The sequence below is a fragment of the Struthio camelus genome, chromosome Z (genome assembly GCF_040807025.1).
Source record: "Struthio camelus isolate bStrCam1 chromosome Z, bStrCam1.hap1, whole genome shotgun sequence".
NCBI classification, from domain to species: domain Eukaryota; kingdom Metazoa; phylum Chordata; class Aves; order Struthioniformes; family Struthionidae; genus Struthio; species Struthio camelus.
In genome coordinates, this window is record NC_090982.1 from 67,313,064 (window position 1) to 67,335,445 (window position 22,382).

The window sequence follows — 22,382 nt, forward strand, 5'->3', positions numbered from 1 at the left end:
AACAAAGCCTTGTGGGATAACTTCTCTGAGTGGAATATTACTATAATAGGAAGGGCAGATAAGAGGAAGACATGTGTTGCCCTGTAAATCAAAGATGTGTATGCATGGTCTGGAACTGAGAATGCAGAAGGAATGCAATCTGCTGAAAGTCCATAGAAGGTATTTAAATGAGAAAAAGATCAGAGGTACTGTTGTGTTCATGGTGCACTTCATACCACCAAACCTAGAACAGGTTAGTGCTTTTTGTGAGCAATTACAGATTCACTCAAAGTACTGGATATTGTGATAGGAAAGATTTCCCAGAAGTCTTTTGAGGAAGGAATATGGCAAGACAGTAACTGTCCATCAAATTCCTGATGTGGTTGTTACAGCTTCCTGTTATAGAGAGTTAAAAATACAGCTTGGAAGAATTCTGTCTAAGCAGTGGGATTTTCTTGAGAATGTGAAAATAGAAGGCAGCTTGTGTGAAACTGATGAAATTATTGTGCTCACGGTTTTTAAGGGAAAGAAAGAGAGCAGCAAAACAAAAACAGTGAACTTCAAATAGCCAGACTGTCAGTGCTGTTAGCCAGTCAGTAGATTACATCTCTTGGGAGGCAAGTTTAAGGAAAATTAAGTTATGGCAATTTACCAAACAAATGAGGACAACAGTAGAAATGCAAGTTAATAATAATCATAGTGAATAGCAATATGAAAATAAATGGAGCTATGTATGTTATCTCCAAAATGTCAAACATTACGTAGGGATGTGTCAGTAACAGTGTGTAACCTGATGTTGCACAGGAAAGGAAGGTATAGCATTAGGTAAAGATGGACACCTGGGATTTCTTTAAATTTGGGGAAAATATTTCCGGTTTCACATGTACTTGACTATGTTGAAGACAGTTTAAGATAACCATTTCAAAGGAATTTGGCTGCTTCTGAGCCAAGATATACATATGTATATGCTTTAAATTTCAAGGTTGGAAATATTTCTAATGTTTTAAGGAATGCTTTTCTTGGACTTAGATACGCGCATATTTTGAAATCTGTCTATAAGTTACGGCAGTTAGACCACAGCTTCACTTTCCCCTCAGATGTTCTCTCTCCTTTGTGCTCTTTTAGTTTTGCATATATTGTACATAATAGAGTTGAATTAAAGCTTACTACCTAAGTTGTTTCTTGAAATTATGAGGACTTGTTAAGAAAGTGGAAAGAATGCCCCAAATTTCTAATTTTATTTTAAGTTGCCAGAAGGTTATTCCAATAATATGGTCCTCATTTTTGTTTATAATTTCTAACTGGCACATGGATTTGTATGTTTTGGGGAGAGAGAGGAAAAAAACAACAAAAAAAAATCTTTTCCTAGCCAATCCTTAGGAGCTCAAGTCTTTTTTTATACTGCAGAACCTCAATTTTAATTATTTTTAAGCTTTCAGATTATTAACATGTGATTTTATGACCTAGGAGGAAATAGGCATGTTACAAATATTTTTCTCTCAATTGTTAAAGCAAATATGCCATAAAAGCTGTATATTTTGTGACAGAAGTAGCATAATAGAAGGATTTTTAGCAATACATGGAGCCAAGGCTTTCAAATCTAAACATGAATAATTATTCAGTTAGGAGTTCTGACCAATGTAGATTCTTTTTATTTATGAGAGTATTTTCTTCTGCATTATATGGTATTAGATGCTATCTCATCTTCATGTATTTTGTTTGCGTTGTGAATTAAATCCCTGCTAGGTATAAGTTTTGTTGATTTTTATAGCCTCTTTTTAAGTGCTTCATGAAGTATCAGTCATAGTCATGTAAATGAGCATAGTCACATCCTGATTAAATAGTGTGAGATCTATGTTTGCATTTCAGAATTCTGTCTCCCACTTATCATAAATATGTGTATAGTAAAATGTGCATATTTGTGCACAGCAAATTGTATGTGTGTATGTGTTTATATATGAAAACACTTAAATGTGACATCCATCACAGATCCGTTTTTAGACTAAGCTCTCAAAAAGAAAATGGTAGGATTACAAAATGAGTTTGCAGTTAAAACAGTGGGTTCTTCAATAGTTAACTTGGTAATCAAATTTCCAAAGTTCAGATCTTTGTAATGTAAAGTATGGTAAGATTATTCCTGCCTTGAATATAAAATGGTAATCTAGAAAATAATATGAAAACCTAGACTTGTGGAATTTAAAATTCAGTTTTGTAATTGCCCCAAGATGGTTTCATCCAGTACTAAGCAATAGCAATCTAGTGAACGATGCTAAAGATATAGAATTATCCCGCTTTACTTTCTGAAGACCTACTTATTGGCGTAAGTAAATAGTTGGGTTGCTAGAACTGGAAAATAAATTTAGTTCTGTGCCTGATGTAGTTTTGCAGTCATATTTTCTATTATTTCATTATGCAGCCATCAAAAGACATAAGTTTGGAGACTTTACTGACAAACATGCTTGCTTTTCTTATGTAAAGCTCTTTGGTATTTCAGATTTATCCTAATATTAAGGAACCTATTAAGACAAACTCACGACATTTCTCTCAGCTGGGAAAAACACACATTTCTGAAAGGTCAAGGACACACTCAAGGGCAAGTTCCAGTTTATCTGCCAGCCTGCAGCCATGCAGTGCAACAGGTTTAGCCAGCTGGTGAAGTCCTGGCTCAATGGGTGCAGTCTGTGCATAATCATCCTGGTTACTCCTGTAACCGTAACTCAGGAATGTAACTGGTTCAAGAGCAGAAACTCACGAATACGAGCACCATTATATATACGGTACAGCAATCACACTAAGTATGTTGTGACTGTGTTCTGCTCTTTGTATTTATCTAATGTTCCCTGCTTTGTTCATTTTTCCTAACAATTTTTTGAACTTTGCACAGAAATAATTTAGTAGCATTTCTACTGCCAACTCTGAGGAAGAAGTCTAAGCCCTTACTGTGTAAATATTAGGTCCCATTTCTCTTGAAGCAGAGGCTGTATCTGTAAAGGCTCTTTAATGCCTAGACCTGCAATGTGGATCCTCAAATCCACATCCGCAGTTCCATGCTGCTAACTATGGAGATATTTAAATTAAACAGGTGTCATTATTTGTAAATGTAAAACTTGTAAAACTAGGCGCAGTTTGTGCACTGTACCATGGTACAATATGCAGGTACCACTGAACAGATTGGCCATTAATGCTCCTCTTGCCTAGATTTTCATGCTAAACATTTCTCTGTGTCTTGCCTGTAGAGATTAATCTAGTAATCATTCTTTGGTTATGGGCTAGTGAACATGTTCTTGTGCAGTAAGCCAGTGCATGTACAAATGCTGAATGTTAGTTTCTTCTTAAAAATCATGATGCAAACTCTGTGTGAAAAATGTATGGGAATTTACTTTGTCTTGTTGAATGTTCAGCAAGGCTAGTTTACTAGCTGACTAACACTAAATTTAGACTAGATAACATTCTGCAATTTAACACATTAACTTAACTAACTGCAATTCTTTGGTGTCTCCTGATAATGTATTTACTGGATAGGATCTAATTTAAAATATAAGCAGAAAGTAATGGGAGACTTTAAGGACAGAGCACCAATTTCTGTTCCTGTAGATACTTGTTTATAGTTAAGTTGTGCAGCTGCAGAAGCGATCCACCTCAGAGTTCCGCATCGGACGTTAGACAGAGGTGGAAGATTTGTAACAAGTTCCTCTTTCAAAGCAGGCAGAGGATGAAGCTGATGAGCCATATCTCCTGTACCTCAGGGAGCACTCAAGCTAGTTGAATAATGGTGACAATCAGAAGGGACCATGACCTCTTTCATTTGAGACAGTATCATCGTCCAGATAATCTGAAGTTCAGAAAAGGGTTTTCTGGCTGGAAGATGCATGGCCTTCCAAATTAAATCTAACTTGGCTTTTCTTCTTCAATAACTTGGTTACTTAGTTCTGCTGTTCACAAATCCTATTTTTAATTCCTTACTACGCTCTGCATAGCGAGTCTTGGCATGTAACTTGTAGCTAAAATGGATTTTTCAGTGCTGAAAGTATGTATCTTGAAGTCATCTTGCAGATTGATGCTACATGCTTTTTCATGATGCTCTTTCCTTTTTTAATAGCGAGTAGGTAACTTGTGGATTTTTGGGCGGGCTTTAATTTAAGTGATGGTTTTTATTTCTTGTGTTTTCTGTGATTATTTTGGCATATCTTATATATGGAATTGTTTTTATTTTTCATCCTAAAACTCCAAATCAAAACTCCAAAAGAAGCAGGCAGGATTTTAAACTAAGAAACACAGCAAAACTGAGTCCGCAGTTTCTCAATTGCTCTTCTGTCAAAAAAGAGGAGGAAAAACCCAATTAAAAAAAGGTGTTTTGGCCTTTCCAGGACTTGCAAAGATAAAGCTTTAGATGCATCTTGTCTGTATCCAAAACCAGATGTTTGTGCTGGAATTTGTCATGAATGATCTAAGAGAAATCTTATCTGCAGCAGCAGAGATTAGAAAAGTTAAGATATCATGAAGTCTGTGCTAGCTGTATCTGTGAAAGCTGCTGTCCAGTTGGATGTAAATGGGGAGGAAGATTCAAAATATTACTTTAGACTTGGACAAAACTTTGTTCTTGGATTTGTTTTTCTTTTGCCACTTTCTTTTGCCCTTTGTCCCAACATTCTTTTTTCTGCCTCAAGTTTTTTTTTTTTTTCTGTAGCAAATAGAAAATTTGGGTAAGCAGAAAAATGAATTTTAGCTACATTATGAAGATTCTTCTCGTTATTTCTGTTTTAGATCATATTAATCTCTCTTATTTAGGGAAAATGTCCTTCATTGACATAGACTGTAAGTACAATTAAAAGTAAGTGAAATTCCTTTTGAGATGAAAATCTACTATTTCTAACAAAAGTTTTTTTCTTTTTTTTGAAACACTGAACAGCATTTTAAGCAAACTAACTCTAGCTCCACACTTTTTTGGTTAAATTTAACCAAAGGAAGAATGACATAAACTTACCTTTCTTAAACCTTTACGGTCTAATTTAATGGAATAATAGCCTTTCAATTTCAGACCTAGTTTGTGAAGCCTAAGAAAATTTGATTTCAGTTACTGTAAGTAATTTCAGAGTAACATGCTTCTCATTTGTGGTAATTTAAGTAAATGATGTAGTATGTACATATGTGTCTTATTTTATGAAAGCCAGAATCCTTGTCACTGTAGTATTTCAGTTTCCAATATTTCACTGTAATATTTAGAGTTTCCAAACTAGAGATTAGCAAGTTGACCTTGACTGTCATTGGCATGTGACAAGAATATAAAGCAGGAGATTCCTCTGGAGCAAACTCGTTAAAGAATCTGTCTAGCATGCAATGCCTTCTACCTATGCATTTCATTATTAGATTAAAAAAAATTAAAATCATAGCCAATGAAGTTGTTTTTTCAATTTACTTGCTAGCTTTGATTTTATTCTGTCCTATGACAAAATTATATCCAAATATGACCTAAAAAAACTATCATACTTAAATGTTTTCTTTCTATCTTTTTACAAATCTTTTCATCTGTTCTCAGTTCTCACCTCTATGAAGAATTCATACTCACAGACATCATCCTTAAATGGCACAACCGTTAGCCTTGCATAGCAAGTTTCAAGGTTTTGTAGTTCACGCAGCTCTCTCTAAATAGTCACTTGTATGCAGTGCTTTAAATATTTTGACACCAAACCAAATTCTGAGTTTGGCTGCCTCACTATCACTTCACTCTGGATCTGTTCTTCTGGAAATGCCCTGACATGACAAAAGTATAAATTTGAGTAGCTTGGAGTTCAGTAGACTAATTTTAATGAACTATAAAAATTAAGGAAGCTATGCAGTATTCAATATGAACAGGAGAAATTATGATTTAAAAAAAGTATAAAATATGAAGAAATGGTGGCACTGTGAGGCACGGGTGAACGTACTAAGTGCTGCCTGTAAAAGAAAAGAAAAATATCATATTCAAGGGGACAGTGAGCTGCTCTGTAATGCTATAATAGGAAAGAATGGTATGGGTGCAAGATAGCGTACAATTAAGTGTCAGCACTTAAAAGCAGTTAGAACCTTTTAAAAAGGAAAAATATATGTCAACTTTTAGATAAGATGCTTTTTTAAGTGGAAATATCAAATATGACTTTTGTGTACAGTAATTGCATCAATAACTCTAAAAGATGTGATTGTAATCACATCTTGTAATCTAAGGCCCAGTTGGAATTAAATCTGGCAAGAGATGTCAAGGACAACAAGAAGGGGTTCTTCAAATACATCAATAGCAAAAGGAAGACTAGGGAAAACGTGGGCCCGCTGCTGAATGGGGCGGGTGCCCTGGTGACGAAGGATACAGAGAAGGCAGAGTTATTGAATGCTGCCTTTGCTTCAGTCTTCACTGCTAAGGCCACTCCTCAGGAATTCCAGACCTTGGAGACAAGACAGAAAGTCTGGAGAAAGGAAGACTCTCCCTTGGTTGAGGAGGATCAGGTTAGAGATCTTTTGTCCAAATTTGACATCCATAAATCCATGGGCCCTGATGGGATGCACCCACGAGTGCTGAGGGAGCTGGCGGACGTTATCGCTAGGCCACTCTCCATCATCTCTGAAAGGTCCTGGAGATCAGGAGAGGTGCCTGAGGACTGGAAGAAAGCCAATGTCACGCCAGTCTTCAAAAAGGGCGTGTTCAGCCTGGAGAAGAGAAGATTGAGAGGCAATCTCATAAACGTGTACAAGTATCTGAAGGGGGAGTGTCAAGAGGATGAGGCAAGCCTCTTCTCCGTGGAGCCCAGCAACAGGACAAGAGGCAATGGGCAGAAACTGAACCACAGGAAGTTCCATCTGAACCTGAGAAAAAACTTCTTCACTGTGAGGGTGACTGAGCACTGGAACAGGTTGCCCAGAGAGGTGGTGGAGTCTCCTTCGCTGGAGATATTCAGAACCCGTCTGGATGTGATCCTGGGCAATATGCTCTAGGTGACCCTGCTTGAGCAGGGAGGTTGGACTAGATGATCTCCAGAGGTCCCTTCCAACCTAAACGATTCTGTGATTCTGTAATGGAAAGAAAGGAAAAGGTGTCCGTGTTATTCTGAAATGACTTGTTATTGCTATCCCTTCTTCAAATGATTATTTAATGAAAAGGGGAAAGCATGAACACTTTTTGAAAAATAAGATTTCAAAAGTTGTAGAAGTAATACTTCACCTCCCCTCTAGTATTTTCTGAAGTGGTTCCATATTGCATGCAGAACCACAAGCAGAAGCAGAGAGGAAAAGTTTAAACGTGTTGATGAGAAAATAGTGCAAGAAAGAGGCATCTGTGCTTCCAGAACAGAAGAATTCTGTTTGGGAGGAATGGACTTTATTTGAACCTCAAAGGAAGCAGATGTCATGTAAAATCAAGATGTTGTACTAAGGTTTTAAACTTGAATATAACTCAGCCTCATTGAGTTTTTAAACTCAAGAATGGGTGAAGGCAGACAGCTGTGAAATAGCACATGGTTTATAATGATGAATTCCCCTAAGGAATTCTGTGTCTTTGAAGAAAAGTTGAGGTAGAAAATGATGATTATCAAACAGGAAATCTGGAAAGACAGAACCAAGGGTGCCATTATTATAGGACCCGGAAAAGAAGAAAAGGGATATGCTTCTATAATTAAAAAAAAAATAAAGGTTTTGTACAACTAGTAGAGGCCTAAGAATTAGGGTTGGGAGAATATGAATTTCTAGTTTTGAGAACGAGAGAAAGAAAGCTGATATGGTGAAGCAGTAAGATAAAGACAGCTCTTGAAAAGAAAAGGCATCTCCCAAAAAGTTGAAGTTATATCCAAATGAGAAAAAATAGAATTATAAAATCTGAGAAGTTACATGTGAAAATGCCAGGAGGAAAACCAAAAAGGCAATAGGAACAAAAGTATGAAAGTATAAAATCTCCTAATAAACTTCTTCAGGGTCACGAAGACAGCTAGAGAGACTGGAGAAAGATAATGAGCATAAAAGGAGCATTTGGCAAAGGCTTAGTATGGGAGATTTTGGAAAGGCTTTTATGTCAGAATTTTTATTGTAGGAGTGTGCTGGTGATACTAAGTTATTCATGGCATTGAGACCTATGAAAAACTGCAGAACTGTTGAATGTGATTAAAATAGCAGATGAAATCTAAAATTAAATGTGAAGTGATGTGTGTTGGGTTGGGGGGGAACAAGCTTAAAGTTCCATGATAGGCTCTCACTGAATATTAGTGTGTAGAAATGAGACTTTTGGAACAGAAGTGTAGACAGCGGTATGAATGTTAAAGTCGATGCTCAGAGGCCAAGGAGAAAGCTGGAAGGCTAAGAAGTGTGTGGAAAGCAGCAGAGAAGGAAGCAGGGAACGTGGTTACATGCTGGTGTGCACATGCCAGCCGCGTACTGGGCAGCGTGTGAGGTTCGGGTCAGACATCTCAAGAAATGTAGCTGTATTTATTAAGTAAGTATAGTATCCATTCAAAGCTAGGTGGGTATGCATGCATTTGAGGATTTGCAACGTGTCACAGATACTTTAAGCTGGTCTGATGTTAAAAGGAAAGCATCCTTAGACTTGTCGTTAGCCAACAGGCAGACACCTGGGATTAGCCATAGTTCACCTTACTCTTCCTGCAGTGCTGCAAGTAGCAGCAGCGCATGTACAACGTTCTCTTGCAGGTATAATCATAAACTGAGCGAGCTGTTAAAGGACGGAAGCCTCTCTAGGAATATGGGAAAGGAGCAGGTTCAGAAAAGAGTGATGGCAAAAATCGATATGGAACAGACTCAATAACGGCTGTGCCCCCAAGGGTGTCCCCCGCTCTGGCGTGTGGGGCTGTTGTGCCCCCAGGGGTGTCCCCCGCTCTGGCATGTGGGGCTGCTGTGCCCCCAGGGCTGTTTCCGCTCTAGCATGCGGTGGCTGCAGTCCCCTCAGGGGTGTCCCCGCTCCGGTGTGGGGTGGCCTCAGAAGGTCTCCCCTTCGGGGGCTGGCACCTCCCGCCCCCGCACCGTGCCTGGCCCCTTCTGATTGGCTGGGGGCTGCTCTAGCCGTTACCAAACAGGCTGGAACCAGCCGTGACCGGTACAGGGCAGCGCACGGCCTCCCCTGACAAAGGGCACCCCTGCAGCTCCCGCTGCTTGAGCTCTGCCATGGATGGCCAGTACACTGTGTTAACAAACCCAGCAGTGATCGGGAAATACAATTCTATCTGTTGTTCTATTAGCTGAGTAGTTCCTGGGCTGTTTTTGACTCTGGCCCACTGGTGTGCTCCCTCATGATTCTGGTACGGTTTGGGAGTTAGGGACGGGCACGGGCTCTTCCCCGGACAGGGTCCAGGTGCTGCCGCGCTGCTGTTGAGGCTAACGGACTGTAATGGCTTGGATGCACGCCGGCCGGCTCAGTGCTGGCCAGTGCTCCCAGGTATGTCTGTTTTGTCAGGAGGCCTACAGACTCATGTGACCCAATATCGAACATGTATTTCATTTCAGTATGAAAAGGAGTGTCCCGGCTGTGAAAGATGGCATTCTTTTAGTTAAACTTCATTTAGATAGAACTTAGATACCAACAAAGACTCATCATAGTGTAATGCTAATGCTGCTCTTGTTTTTTTCTGTGCCAGAATTGATTTTTTTTTTTTATTGCAGGACCAGTAAAGAACTTTCTTTGATTAATCTCTCCCCAATATTTTCTCTCTTCCTTTGGTAGGTTTTTTAATGTGGGAAGAAGATTGAAGAGAAAAAAAAAATTGACTGCTTAAAAAAAAGAGGGGGAGGAATATTGCTCAATTTATAAAAATAGATTATTCCCAGTGTTAAAGCTGAGCACAGACTACTTTTCTTGTGATCACACTTGGTAGTTAGCCTTGCACATGAGGTAGGACTGCACGTAACTTTGGCGAAGGACTATCTTATTTTGTTGTCTTTATGTAACCCCTCGCACTGACACAGCCCTAGTGCCTGGCTGTGAGTACTAGTTTTCGGTGTTAGTGCTGACACCTAAAAGTCACTAGTAGAATACTAATAATTGGGTTGTATGTTTATAAATGTACTTATCAAATATATACTCTTAAGGAAAATAGTAGAAATATGTTTTCAGTATATGAATACAGAAATCTTTTCTAATCCCAGTCTGATTAAATTATATATGCCTGTAAGGAAAGTGGTTATCAGATTCCCAATTGTTTCCTTGGCCTTCTCCCCCTAGCCTCAATGCCTGACTTGATTTCCCAACTTTCATATATCCGTTGTTCTGTTCTGAGGCACTTTTTCTAGGTAAGAAAGTGCTAGGCACTTACCTCTGCATGGATGGAAGTTCCATTAAAAAAAAAAAACAAAAAACCCAAGAGTGGACTGTAGTGTCCCCCTAGAGGTCATGTTGTATTCTGCTGTAATAAAAAGCCAGCATCCTGCCACATTGTCACTCAATCTCTGTTATGCACCGTGCATAGCTATGATTAATAATATTTATGATTTCATCCCCCCAACACTGCATGGCATCAATACATTTACTGTATCAATAATGCTTAAGGAACTTTTAAAAGTAGAAGCCTTCTCCTCCTTGTAGCAACTACAAAAGTTTCCAGAAAAGTTGTTCTCATAACTGGCATTTTGTGTGTTTTAATCGTTAGAGAAAGTGTGTAGGAAAGTAATTCTCTAGTATTACCTAATTGTGTTCCATAGCATCTTGGGGATTTGCATTTCCAGAAAAAAGGGGTGCAGTACTATACATTCAAGGGCTGACAGTAAAACTGTTTGTTAGAAGATGGCTAGATTTGCGATTAATACTTGTAGGGGCATTATTGTTAAAGATAATAATGGAAAGTATTATTTCCCTTTGAAAATTAAAGAAAATGTCTGAAAATAAAGTTTTCTGTGAGTGTGATGGGTTCGTGAATGTTCTACTGAAATGACATTTTGATATCATGTAGATCAATGGCAAAATTCCCATTTTCTCCAGTGGACAGAAGATTTCATTTACGTATCACTCATGCTAACAGAAGAGGTTATTGCAGTAACAGGAAATTCCAAGAAAGCACTAAAATACAAAACAGTTGTGAAGGAGTTGGGTCTATTTGCCGTGTTTAAATGGTATTTTTATGAAGTCTTCAAATATGTTAATGTTGTATATAATATATTTCTCCAGAGAATTCCCTGAGAGTTCTGAAACATTGTCTTTTGCAATAATGTTTTTATACTTTAGAGGATGTAAGGGAAGAAGAAATAAGCTTTTCTTCACCTTTATAATACAGACAAGTTTCATAACCATTTGATGTAGTAAGGAATTTTTTTTAACCATTTGATACTATATTCATGCTGTTGCTTGCTCTGCCTTTTGCCAAATGTAAAGTGTGGAATATTCACACTAATTATGTTTTTTATGGCACATAAGCATGTAAATAAAGATACTATATACATTCTATTTGATATTATTTTACTTTGTAAAAGTTCCTCCTCTCTAAAATAATTAAAATACTTGAGATTTTGGTAGTGTCATTCAACTGTCAATATTAGTTTCTAGATATTAATTTTCTTTAGAACAATAGAATTTGTTTTAGACATTAACTTGCACTTTCCTTCTTCAAATTGCTGTAAATCCTTGCTGAAGAAATATATGCTTATGAAAAATACCTACAATGTGAATCAGATTATATAGAAAATGTGTGATATTCAATGAATGGATGTAAAAAGCTAGTCTAGCTAGGCAACTTTGACAGATTTGTGGGTTAGATTTTTCCTAACAATAAAGGAAACGGCCAGCAAAGTGGTAATAGGAGCACATTTGGTCTTGAATATTGAAGTATATATTTGCATAATTCTGTTACATGTAGATTTCTCATATCTTGGTCACAATTTTTCCATATTGGCTAATTTATTTTCTCAGTTGTAATAACTAGAGAAAACTATATATGTAGAAATACATTCTCATGCTAAGCATAGAAAGGATGAATAAAAACTTAATATGTGGCCTGAAGAAGGTGGACTTAAATGCGTTCATATTTTGGAACCTCTATCCTCCACATGCTCCTGGGTTTCTCTAGCAAGTCTGTTCCAGTTGTCTAGATCATTCACAGTCTGTTGCTCTTGAAAATGTTATCCACGTGGCTTAATGGATTCATTGGAGTGCCTTTGCTCTTTTGTTTCAGCTTTTTTTTTTTTTTTTTTATGCTCTTGCTGTGCTGGAAAAGAGCAATGTCTCTAAACAGCATCTTCAACTGAAATTAAACAAACCGACGTTAAAGTGTTCCAGAATCAGTCCTGGTCATTGAATGAGTCATATACACTGCAGAGAGCAGCTCAGGCCTACTGGTTTCTTATTCTCAGTTATTGCAGAGGGACTGTGCTTTGCTTGTCTTTGAGATTAAAATCTGTAAACAGCAAACCTTTTGAGAGCGATGTCAGGTCTCTTAAGGCAGATGAGCGAGGCAGATAATTCAGTAGATCTCTAATCCCCTGTGATGATGTGTTTGTTTTTCTGTCTTTTTGACTGAAAGAATTTTGGCTGCCTTATCAGCCCCAAACTGCTCCGAAATTAGAGATATGTCAGAGATGAACTGTATGAGTTCTCCATGTCACTCATGAGTACAGATGTTGGGTGGCAACAGGGAGTAAGACATATCTTAAGTCCTTGTTACACCTTGGGCAGAAAGATTTTAGGCAGTGACTGGCCACCAAAATGGTTGTTTAAAATCTTTCTAAATGATGAATGTTTCCATACGATAAACTAACTTTTATGTTTGTAATCAGGAGAAAAAACTTAAGCCTAGAGCTATAATTTATTAAACACAGTTCTGATACAGACACAGTTGCCTCTGGAATTGGGTTTCGAAAAAAGAAATGATTGAAAAGTACCATAATCTTTCTAGCTGCTTGTAGTCTGCTCACCAAAATCACTTCAGAAGGGCAGTCTGACTCTGCATGCTGAAATCCCTATGCTCAGGTTTTGGATGAGTACCTAAGGGAAGGAACTTAAGTAACGTTAAGTATTGGTCAGTCTAGCATGTATCCATGCAGATTACTGACTCCCCCCAGAATAGAGCATCTTGCACTTAAGTTACTGTTTGTTCATTATCTAGATAGGCAGCAGTTATACACTAACAGTAAATACTTGAGATAGTCCTTGGCTGAGTCATAAATATTGAAAAAAGTAAAAGATTGCTGGCCAGTTCAATGTATGCAAGTACAACTTTTTGTGAAAGTTTTTGAGTAATAAATAAAATGAAAGGAATCTAAGGCTACTTGGCAAACAAAAAGAGTGTGAGTTCATCAAACTGTGCTCCAGGAATTATGCTGCAGTGCTCTTTTTAAAGAAAACATACTCCCACTATGAAGAGATGTACATACAGATATCTTCACTGTGGAGTCTGCTCCAGCAATCCAGCTACATTTCTGGTTGTTTTTCATTTTTCCTCTTTGAATACTTCTCTGTTGTTTTTTTTTTCCTAATTTCTTATAATTTCCTGAAGTAAATGTTAGTGTGCTTCTTTGTGTGAATATGCTGTTTGCTCAATGCCTTCCCCCTGCATTCGGATATCTTGAAAGAGTAGGCAAAACATACACTTAGAAACAGCATGCAAAAGGGAAATTGTTTTTATTTTGTCATCTCATGCCAGAAGCTGTTCAGTAAAATAAAAATATATTGTAACTGAGATAACTCAGTAGAAGCGTGTGCATTTAAATTTACTTTTATTCTTTATAGGCTAAATAGTAGTGTGTGTAAAGACATGTGTCTGCTGATTGGATGAACTGGAGGTGCAAATGCATTAAATGCTCAGGTTTGTTATTTAGACTCTGAAAAAGCCTCAGGTTAAAGTCACTAGCTTTGTTCTTTCTTTGATGTTCTGTGTTTGACAGTTTCTATTTTAAAAGTAATTATTAAGGCTTAATAACTAAGATGGTGAAAAAAAATTATAGAGATCGTCCTAGTCCACTATGAATAGCTTTTGTTTGCACTATTTGTTTTGCTAATGTTTTCTATTTGTTTTGCTAGTATTTTGATCATATTTGCACTTCAGTATAATCCTTGAGGGGCAAATCTCAAAATTCTTAAGATTTGAGATTCAATGTTGAAAAATTGGTCTTTAACCTAAGTAATGACTGCCATTTGAAAAGATCCTCAGGTAGACTGATGTATCTAAAAAGTATTTTTATGCCTGAAATTTAAACACATAAGTGCATTGGTTTGTGGTTTTGCCTTACTGGCATCTTATCTTCTTTTTCTCTTTATATGTTTCCACAAATTCAATTATATGAAGCTATTTTTTTCCCTAGTTTTTTTATTTTTATTTTTTGAATTGGAGGATGGAGAGAAGGTGATAGCTAGGAAAAATTTTGCAATTAGTTATTTTTTCACGTAAAATTACAGTGTTGAAAATGAGACTTTTAAACTGGCCTGTGGTTATCTGCATACATTATGCATTGTGTGATATTCAGACATAGAATTTGCTCTAAGAAAACACAGAATTTGTTTGAGAATACTAATGCAAACATTTGAAGTCCTATACTGTAGCATGAGATATTGCTGCTGTTCTTGTTTCCTGAAGTTCCTCATTAAAGTATCCTCCTGTCAAGAGGAAAGGAGGATCACAGAGAGCAACATCTCTAGAGGTGACACTATGTTTTACGTGTGATTATGAAATCAGCTCTGTAGTTTCAACAGATAAGGAGAACTCTCATCTTCACCAGGAGTGCAGTTCATAGTACCTTGAATAAAAATTTGGGAAGCTTTAAAGTATGGTATGGTCTATCTGTATGGCTCATGTCCCTGTTGTATTAAACTGCACCAGTTTGGCTGCTGGACACTGCTCTAGAATACCTGAATGAGATCCTTCTTCTAAGAGGTGTTTTCCTGTGGTGGCACGTGGTGATTCTAGGTATTACGTCCATGGAAAAAGTTATCAGGGAACGTTCACCAGTCTCTTCCATGAAATGTGCGTTGGGCCAAGAGTTTCCCCATTCAAACTTCATCCTAAGCACGGAATATCCTTTGTTCTTTCTTTTATATTCAGTGATTTTAAAAGGTCTGCTATTCTGCTTTCTGGCTGTGGTTTGGATTTGTACATTAGGGATATTTGCATAAACACAGCTGAATGTGTTCAAGACAAACTCTCTTAACATGTGAAAGACATAATTGACCTCATTTAATATGTTACTCCTGCTTTCCTTTGTCAGAGCCATAAACTAGTATCTTCCTCCATACATGGTCCTAGATATTTTATGCAGCTTGTGTGAATTTTGCTTGAATGTATTTACTTGCTTAATTGTTTAACTATATTTTTCTCTAGAGTGTATTTTGAACATTTGCTGGAATGGATTAAGTAGCAGTTTGTTTAATTTTATGTCCATTTTGTCCTGTAGCTATGCAAAGTAGAAAAAATAATGTTAAGAAACTCTTTTGTGGGTACTGCTTTGTAAGTAGAGATTGCAAATAAAAGATTTATCAATAAAAAATTCTTTTCTTTTTTTTTCCTCAAAACATACATAGGTATGGCTTTTGTGAATATTTTATATATACACATATATCAATAATGTCTGAGAGGATAAAATATTCTGAGAATGTGAATTCTCTTAAGAGAAGCCTATAACAATACCCCACAAATAGATTAAGATCTTGTTTTTTCTGTGCGGTCTCTTAATCACCTCCTGTGTGCTCCCAGATTTACTGATGTGATTCTTGTGGTTTTTCCCATAAAGACTCTATCACCTATGTGCATAAGCAATGCACATATTGCTTTTTGCTTCTTTCAGTGGATCAATATCATTAATTGGAAATTAAATCCCAAATATTTTGTTGTTTTAAATCTGTCAAGGCACAGCAGTGGTGTATGTGTGTGCATATATGATCTCACCTAAATATGAAAAATCTTAACTATTTCTTCAACAGTTGGCTTTATTTCTCTGTTACCAGATGCAGCCTATAAATAATTGAATACATAAATAATCAAGACATATTTATTATTTATCTGAAGGTAGTGGCAGAGTTTTAGAAAATAAATCAAAATACTGGGTAGTGTGTTGGCGGCTTGATCATGTGTTGAGATGAGGAGGTTTCTTGGGAAGGAAAGCCCAACTTTTAGATCTGTCACAAGTCATGGTGTTCTGTGTATGGAGGGAGGAAATACACCTGTGCATGTGTGTGCATATTCGCATGCATATATTTCACTCTTAGTATTGTGCTGACACTTAATGGCTAATTTTCTGATGTTGCTAAAGTGGGCTTTCAAATTAGATGCTTCAAAGGATCTCACAAAGATCTTAGTCATTTCAGAACAGTGTTATGAGAGCAAAACTGTGCTAGTGTGGATGAAGCCTAACCTAGCAAAATATTTCTTGCACCCACACAACTTGTATCAGTGATGTGGCTGCCCATGAGGGAAGAAGCCATATCTATAATTCTGGTGGTATGATTGAGTCTACGTTAGGAGCTTTTGCTAGAAAAGCTCTATTGGTCAGAAATTGCACTTTATCTCATCTTGACTGACAGAACTAAGGAGAAAAATGTCTGCAGAGGTGTACTTAGCCCACAAGAATATAAAGCTTTCAGCTGCCTCATCCTGGAGCCATACGAATTTCCCTTTAACTCTGCTCTTCCATGATGACTGCTATGCACTTTACCCAGAGGCTGATGAATGCTGCTTTTCAAAGCTGCTGTGCTGTGTCATTATCAGCAGCTAGGGCTTATGCTTAGTTATTATTATAATACAAAGGCCAATTTGTCAAACTCTGACACCTATATAAAAGTACCCAACTGCTGGTTTAAGCATCCTTAGGCACCTAGATTTGAAAATTACTCTAGCTGACTTTCTTTCCCTAGATTTAGCCTATGTCTGCTGGTCTGAATTGTATACAAGTTAACACATACGTCTCAGATCAGACCAAGAAACTGGCTAAAAATATGGAATAAGGTCTATTTCATTATTTAAAACTATTGCCAATATCTAGTTAAATTTCTATGGCAAAAAGCTCTGCCTCAAACATCTGCAATTTTCTGTAATTTTTTGGTTTGGCATGCATTCGTTAGTGACTGGAAAGGAGCCGCTATTCATTGATGTGCTTATTTTATGGGCTGTATGATTCAGTGTAACTGTATGTATTATATGGTGTAGTGGTACATTAAACATGTGCTCTGATCTGTTTTATGAATGTTTGCAGCTTTCATGTACTGTAAAGCAGCAGCTTGTACCTGGATGTTGTGCAACAGGCAAAGACCCTGATGATAACTGAATAAATTAATTTTTTTTCAGTGTACCAGCTGCTATTTGAATGGTCAGGAGCATAACACATCTACTCTGAAACTTGCAGAACACTTCAAATTTCCTGACAGAGTCATCATGAACAGGAATACCTGTAATCTTCATGGCAGGAGTAAAAGTGTAAGTAGAAAGTTTTATTTTCCTTGCTTTTATTTGTGTTATTAGTATTTTTCCAGATCTCGTATGTCTTATGTTAGCCTTTCACATACCATTTCCCAAGTAGGAAAGCAACTACAGTAAGATCTTTATTAGCTTTCACCTGTTCTTATATCTGCATCCTTAATAAATATGTATGCGACGTGCACATAAAGAGATAAGATTATTGAATATTAAGTTGTTTTGAGTGAGTTTTGAAATTGGGACATGCATTTTTGTGAGTGCATTTTATGCAGCGTTATTAAAAGTGAGAATTTTCTTCAGCAGTCATTGAAGTATAAGCTTATATATAATCTTATAATACAGTCAGTCGTAAATACATAGCCCTGCACTGATGTAGTTATCAAGAACTCTATTGGAGTTGATAGTGCCTTGTAGAAATGTTAACTGCAAAATGCTCCAGGTGAGCAATGAGAGAATATACTAATAATATATATGTATGTGTTGGGATGAAGCTTAATTTTGTTTGTTTACGGGTCTTTGTGGTATTCTTGTCCCATGTATATCTCTCTCCCAATATGCAAGAGTACTCCTGAAATAGAGACATGTGGATGCTGCTTTAGCCTTTTCTGTTTTCCAGACTCTCATGGAACAACAGTAACGCATTGTAGTGTATATACTGATGACTCTGCCCTACAGGCAGAGGCAAGAACTGAATGTTCCTTCCTAACATGTGATTGCTATGTTTAATATGTTTTGAATATGCCCCTTCTCCTAATAGCTAAGGACGTTTTATTCAAATGCTTTGATAAACGGCAACGGGAAGGAAAAGTTCTTGTGTGTCAGATGCTGCATCTACAGACACAGAAGATACGGATCTAGTTTTCTGTTTTCTGAGGGCTCCCTGCTTGTAGATAGAGAAAGTTCACTTGAAAAGTATTCCAGATCGCTCTGGATCCAGATTTTCAGTTCTCCTGTAAGTCCCTGCTGCCTTGCACTGTAATGACATTCGAACTGCTTTCGAACTGCTGTTTCAGTTTGTTGCCACTGATGCCTGGTGTGTCTGCTTTTTTCTCCCCTTTGCTGCCATTACTTCTGCATCCAGTGGACTTAGTTCGTGAACCAAAAGGATGAGCTTAGTTGACTTTATCCAGAGTTGCTCAAATACTTCCATATTCTCACAGCTGTGGGAAAGTAATGCAGACACCTGATGAGGCTTGATGTGGAGCTTTCTGAATCTGACAGACTGTATTTGCTTGAACTCCTTGCTATTGAGAGTAGTTGTTCTTTTGGCTTATTTTTAAGATTATTATTATTATTTTTAATCTTTCTTTGTAGATATCTTTTTCTTCCTGTAATTTGGCCATATGTGCAACTAACATACAAAAGTATGTTCGTGGAGGAAAGTGACAGAAGTAGGGTAAATTCCTCATGGTACCAGTGTTTGCATGGATGAAATAAACAGCCTGATATGGCTCAATCATCTGAAGGTGGTTATTCAGAGTGCTTAGTGAAAATGGCTATTAGTGTTTTTGATGTGATGAGGAATCATGTAAAGTATGAAGCTGTCCAAAAAAGTTTAAATAAACTGTAAAGCATTACACTCTAACTTTAGCTGATCCAAGTTGATATGGCAAAGTTTTGTGGAAAGACCAACGTTGTTTCAGTTTAAGTTAACTGAATGATTTTTGAGAAAAATTATTCACCTTTATTAATTCAAAAAAGATCACATTTTAGTACTAATTTCCTGGTATAGATTTGGTGAAATGTGAACTTCTAACAGTTCAATAAATATGTTGAAGCAGACCCTGGAAGAGAAATTTCTTAGCCTACCAAATGAACTTTGTTATTTCTTATTAGTATTGAACTCTAGTACCTCCTGCTGTGTGAACTTGATCATGACCACCTGCAGCTATTTTTCTTTAAATTAGGCATATGAAACATTTCTAACGGTTTCTTTTTAATTACAAAATATGTCATCCTTATGGAAATATTGTAAGTAATGTGGTAGCATGCTGTTGAATTAATTCCTTGACAGTTGCTATTGGAGAGGCACATTCTGTTTAAACAGAAGTGACTCTGGAAAAATGTCTCCTTACATTTGTTGAGTACAACCAAAGATTTCACGTCACATACTGATCACATCACATCTTCCACAGTTCCCATGTGTCTGTTGGATTGAACTTGTATCATCGAAGTTATATATATGGTCTGAAATCAGTCATTTTATTAAAGACCTGCTAGTGGATAAAGAAAAATGTCACTGTTGACCTGAAAAATTTTTAATAAAGATCATGACTTTTATTTCTTGCGTTGTTATCATACAGTTTTCAAAGATTTTTTTGTGTTTCTAGGATTTCAGCAGCATGACAATCAAAGTCTTGGTTGACTGGTCTCAGAATTTCACTGAACATAATTATTCCATATGGAAGACAAACTTGCAGATGTGTGTGAACACTGTTTTTTTAATGAAATAGAGAAATAACTATGCACATCATGAACCAGCTGAAGCTTCATTTAACATTATGGAATAATACAAACTGCAGGTAGAAAAGATAATATTACCATTTCCAGTTTTTCTGACAATACAATAGATATAGTACTGACTAGTGCTGCTGCAAGTTGGAGGATTGATGCTGTAAGAAAAAATTTTTGCAAGAGATCTTGTCATTGAAAATATGTTGCTAATATTTATTTTTAAATTTCCTGATAGTTTATTTTTATTCCGTTGCTTGTACTTCATGTCCTGAGACAACACAACATATATAATCTTGCTAGTCCTCTACTCTCTCCTTGGCTGGTTTGCACAGTATTGTTATGCATTCTGCTCTTGGTAGACTATGGAGTTGCATTTAACCATGTGTTATGATATAGGTTTATATAGTACTTAGCTCCTTTTTCACTGTCGCTCACAGCATTCAGTAAGAATGTCTACATTTATGTTGTGTATGCAGACTATTTATCTATTCTCTTAGTTGATTTCCTTAGATAGTTTTTTGTTTCTTTAAATGATTTCCTCATAAATAAATTCCTCCATTCCTGAAATGTCTATTTTGCTGATGTCTTGAACTGTTCAGAATAATCTAGGTGTGTTATTGCTTTGACTTCTGTGATTTACCATCTGGTACTTCTGAAAATACAGCTAGATCTTATTCTTTCCGACACTCCTCCTATCTGATTTGATTTCTTATAATGTTACTTCTGTGATAGGATAGGGACTTTAGTTAGCACTGATCAGCTATAGAAACAAACTTTTTTGAATATTTTTATAATAAAAGATTAAACTTTATTTATGTTTTGGAAGGGGTTCTTTTTTTATATAACTGGGTGGACAACTCAATGTATTTCTGCAGCACATATGGATTCAGACAGATATGAATTTCAACAGAGGTTGTTCTTTATCAAAAAGCACTCTAAAATAGATTATTAGTTAATATTTTTAAGTCAAACTTTCAGTCTGTATTCAGGTAAATTAACACAGCTTTACTGATCAGTAATGCACCATTAGTTGTAAATATTTTTTAACGGCAATTTTTTTGCATGGTATTGTAATAGTTAGATTTCTAAGGGAATATACTCAGGCATTTTGGTTCAGCCGAAGGAAGTAAGATTCTACTTTCAGGTGATATTTGATGAGAGTGCCGGTATATGTGGAGGAAAGAATAAAGTCTGAATGTTACACCGTGTGGGCGTTTATCTTGGAACATTGTGTCAGAAGTGAGTCAACTCTTGTGAAATAGGAAAGTAGCTATATTGCAAGAAAATGAACCAACAAGGGGGATATGTTTAGCAACTGGGCCTACTTAAACTGCAGAATTTCAACGACTTAAAAAAAAATAGTGAGTGGAACAGAATTAGATCTATTGTCAAGAATAAAGGTTACTGTGTGCCTCAGCAGCACTCGGCCCACCTTTTACCTTGAGAATCCCTGTAAAAGCCTAGAACTCTGAGACCATTTTGAATTCAGAAAGGTATTACTTTTAAAAGGTGTATTTTCAACAGCTAGAATTTGAGTTCTGGGTAAACTACAGAATGGTAGTAGGAGGTGGACAAAATAAATGGTTATCTCATTCAAGTATCAAAACTTTAAAAGCAAAGTTTTAACTACTGATGGGTTCAAAAGATGTGGGACCTCACATAAGGACACGCAGAGAGCCTGCAGCAATGTTGCTAAGAGCTTAGCTGCATGCAGAAGTTGGGGGAAAAACTCATGTCCGAATGCAAGGTGTACATGGAGCACCCATAGAGAGGAAATGCAAAGGAAAACAGAGAGCTATTTGCAAACAACTGACTCACTGAGAAGTTTTCCTCTAAGTACTTAAGGCTAGATTGTCATAACCCTTGCTAGGGTGTGGGGGAGTGAAGAGGAAGTTAAAAACTTCCTTTATTCCTGTGCTTATTTCTGCTTAGATGATGACTCATGGAGATGGCAAGAGCGGGGGATCTTTGTCCGTCATTCCCTCTATGAGCAAATGATCAGGGAGAAGGAACATCTTCCTGTTACTCCTCTGCTCACCAGCCAGAATAGCTATTCAGCAATAGGGTAGGATACTCTGCAGCAAAAGAGTAGAGTGATGTATTCCTCCTCCACAGAGAGTGTGGAGGAACTGCAAATGAGTTCAGTCCTGGGCCTGCTCCTATCACAGTACAGTTCTGTCAGACAACAATCTTGGCTTTAGGAAATAGTTGTAAGTAACCAATTCATCAACAAAAATGGGAAAAGTTCAGCAGAGAGCTTGCAGTATTCCAGGAGCACTTTTCCTAATAAATTTGCATTACTTCCAAATAAATGGATTTTTCTGTGATTGCCAATGGTTAGGTCAATTTGTTAGCTGATAGAAGGATGTTTAGAGGGAAATGGGTTCTTTATTGATGGGAAGCACATTACATATGTTTTCCCTTCTTGCACCCCCCCCCATCTGTAATACTGTGTTTGCAATGGAAACAAGGGATAGAAAAGGCAAAGGTGGGACATTGCAAAGGGGCAAATTGAAGCCCATTCAGTGCTGCTGCCTTCCTCTTAATATCAGGAACTGTGGCTGACTGGCAGAATAGATGTTTTAAGCAGAAAAT

The 22,382-nt window shown here is 37.0% G+C and overlaps 1 protein-coding gene across 1 annotated transcript in view; it reads left to right on the plus strand.

Annotated features, from left to right (window-relative positions):
• Positions 1–22,382, plus strand: part of LOC138064810 (3',5'-cyclic-AMP phosphodiesterase 4D-like) — a 190,198-nt gene that overhangs the window by 79,327 nt on the left and 88,489 nt on the right. Inside the window, exon 2 of the mRNA XM_068928785.1 lies at positions 17,205–17,333. Coding sequence (XP_068784886.1) covers positions 17,292–17,333 — 42 coding nt within the window. The 5' untranslated portion in view covers positions 17,205–17,291. The remainder of the gene's footprint in view (positions 1–17,204; positions 17,334–22,382) is intronic.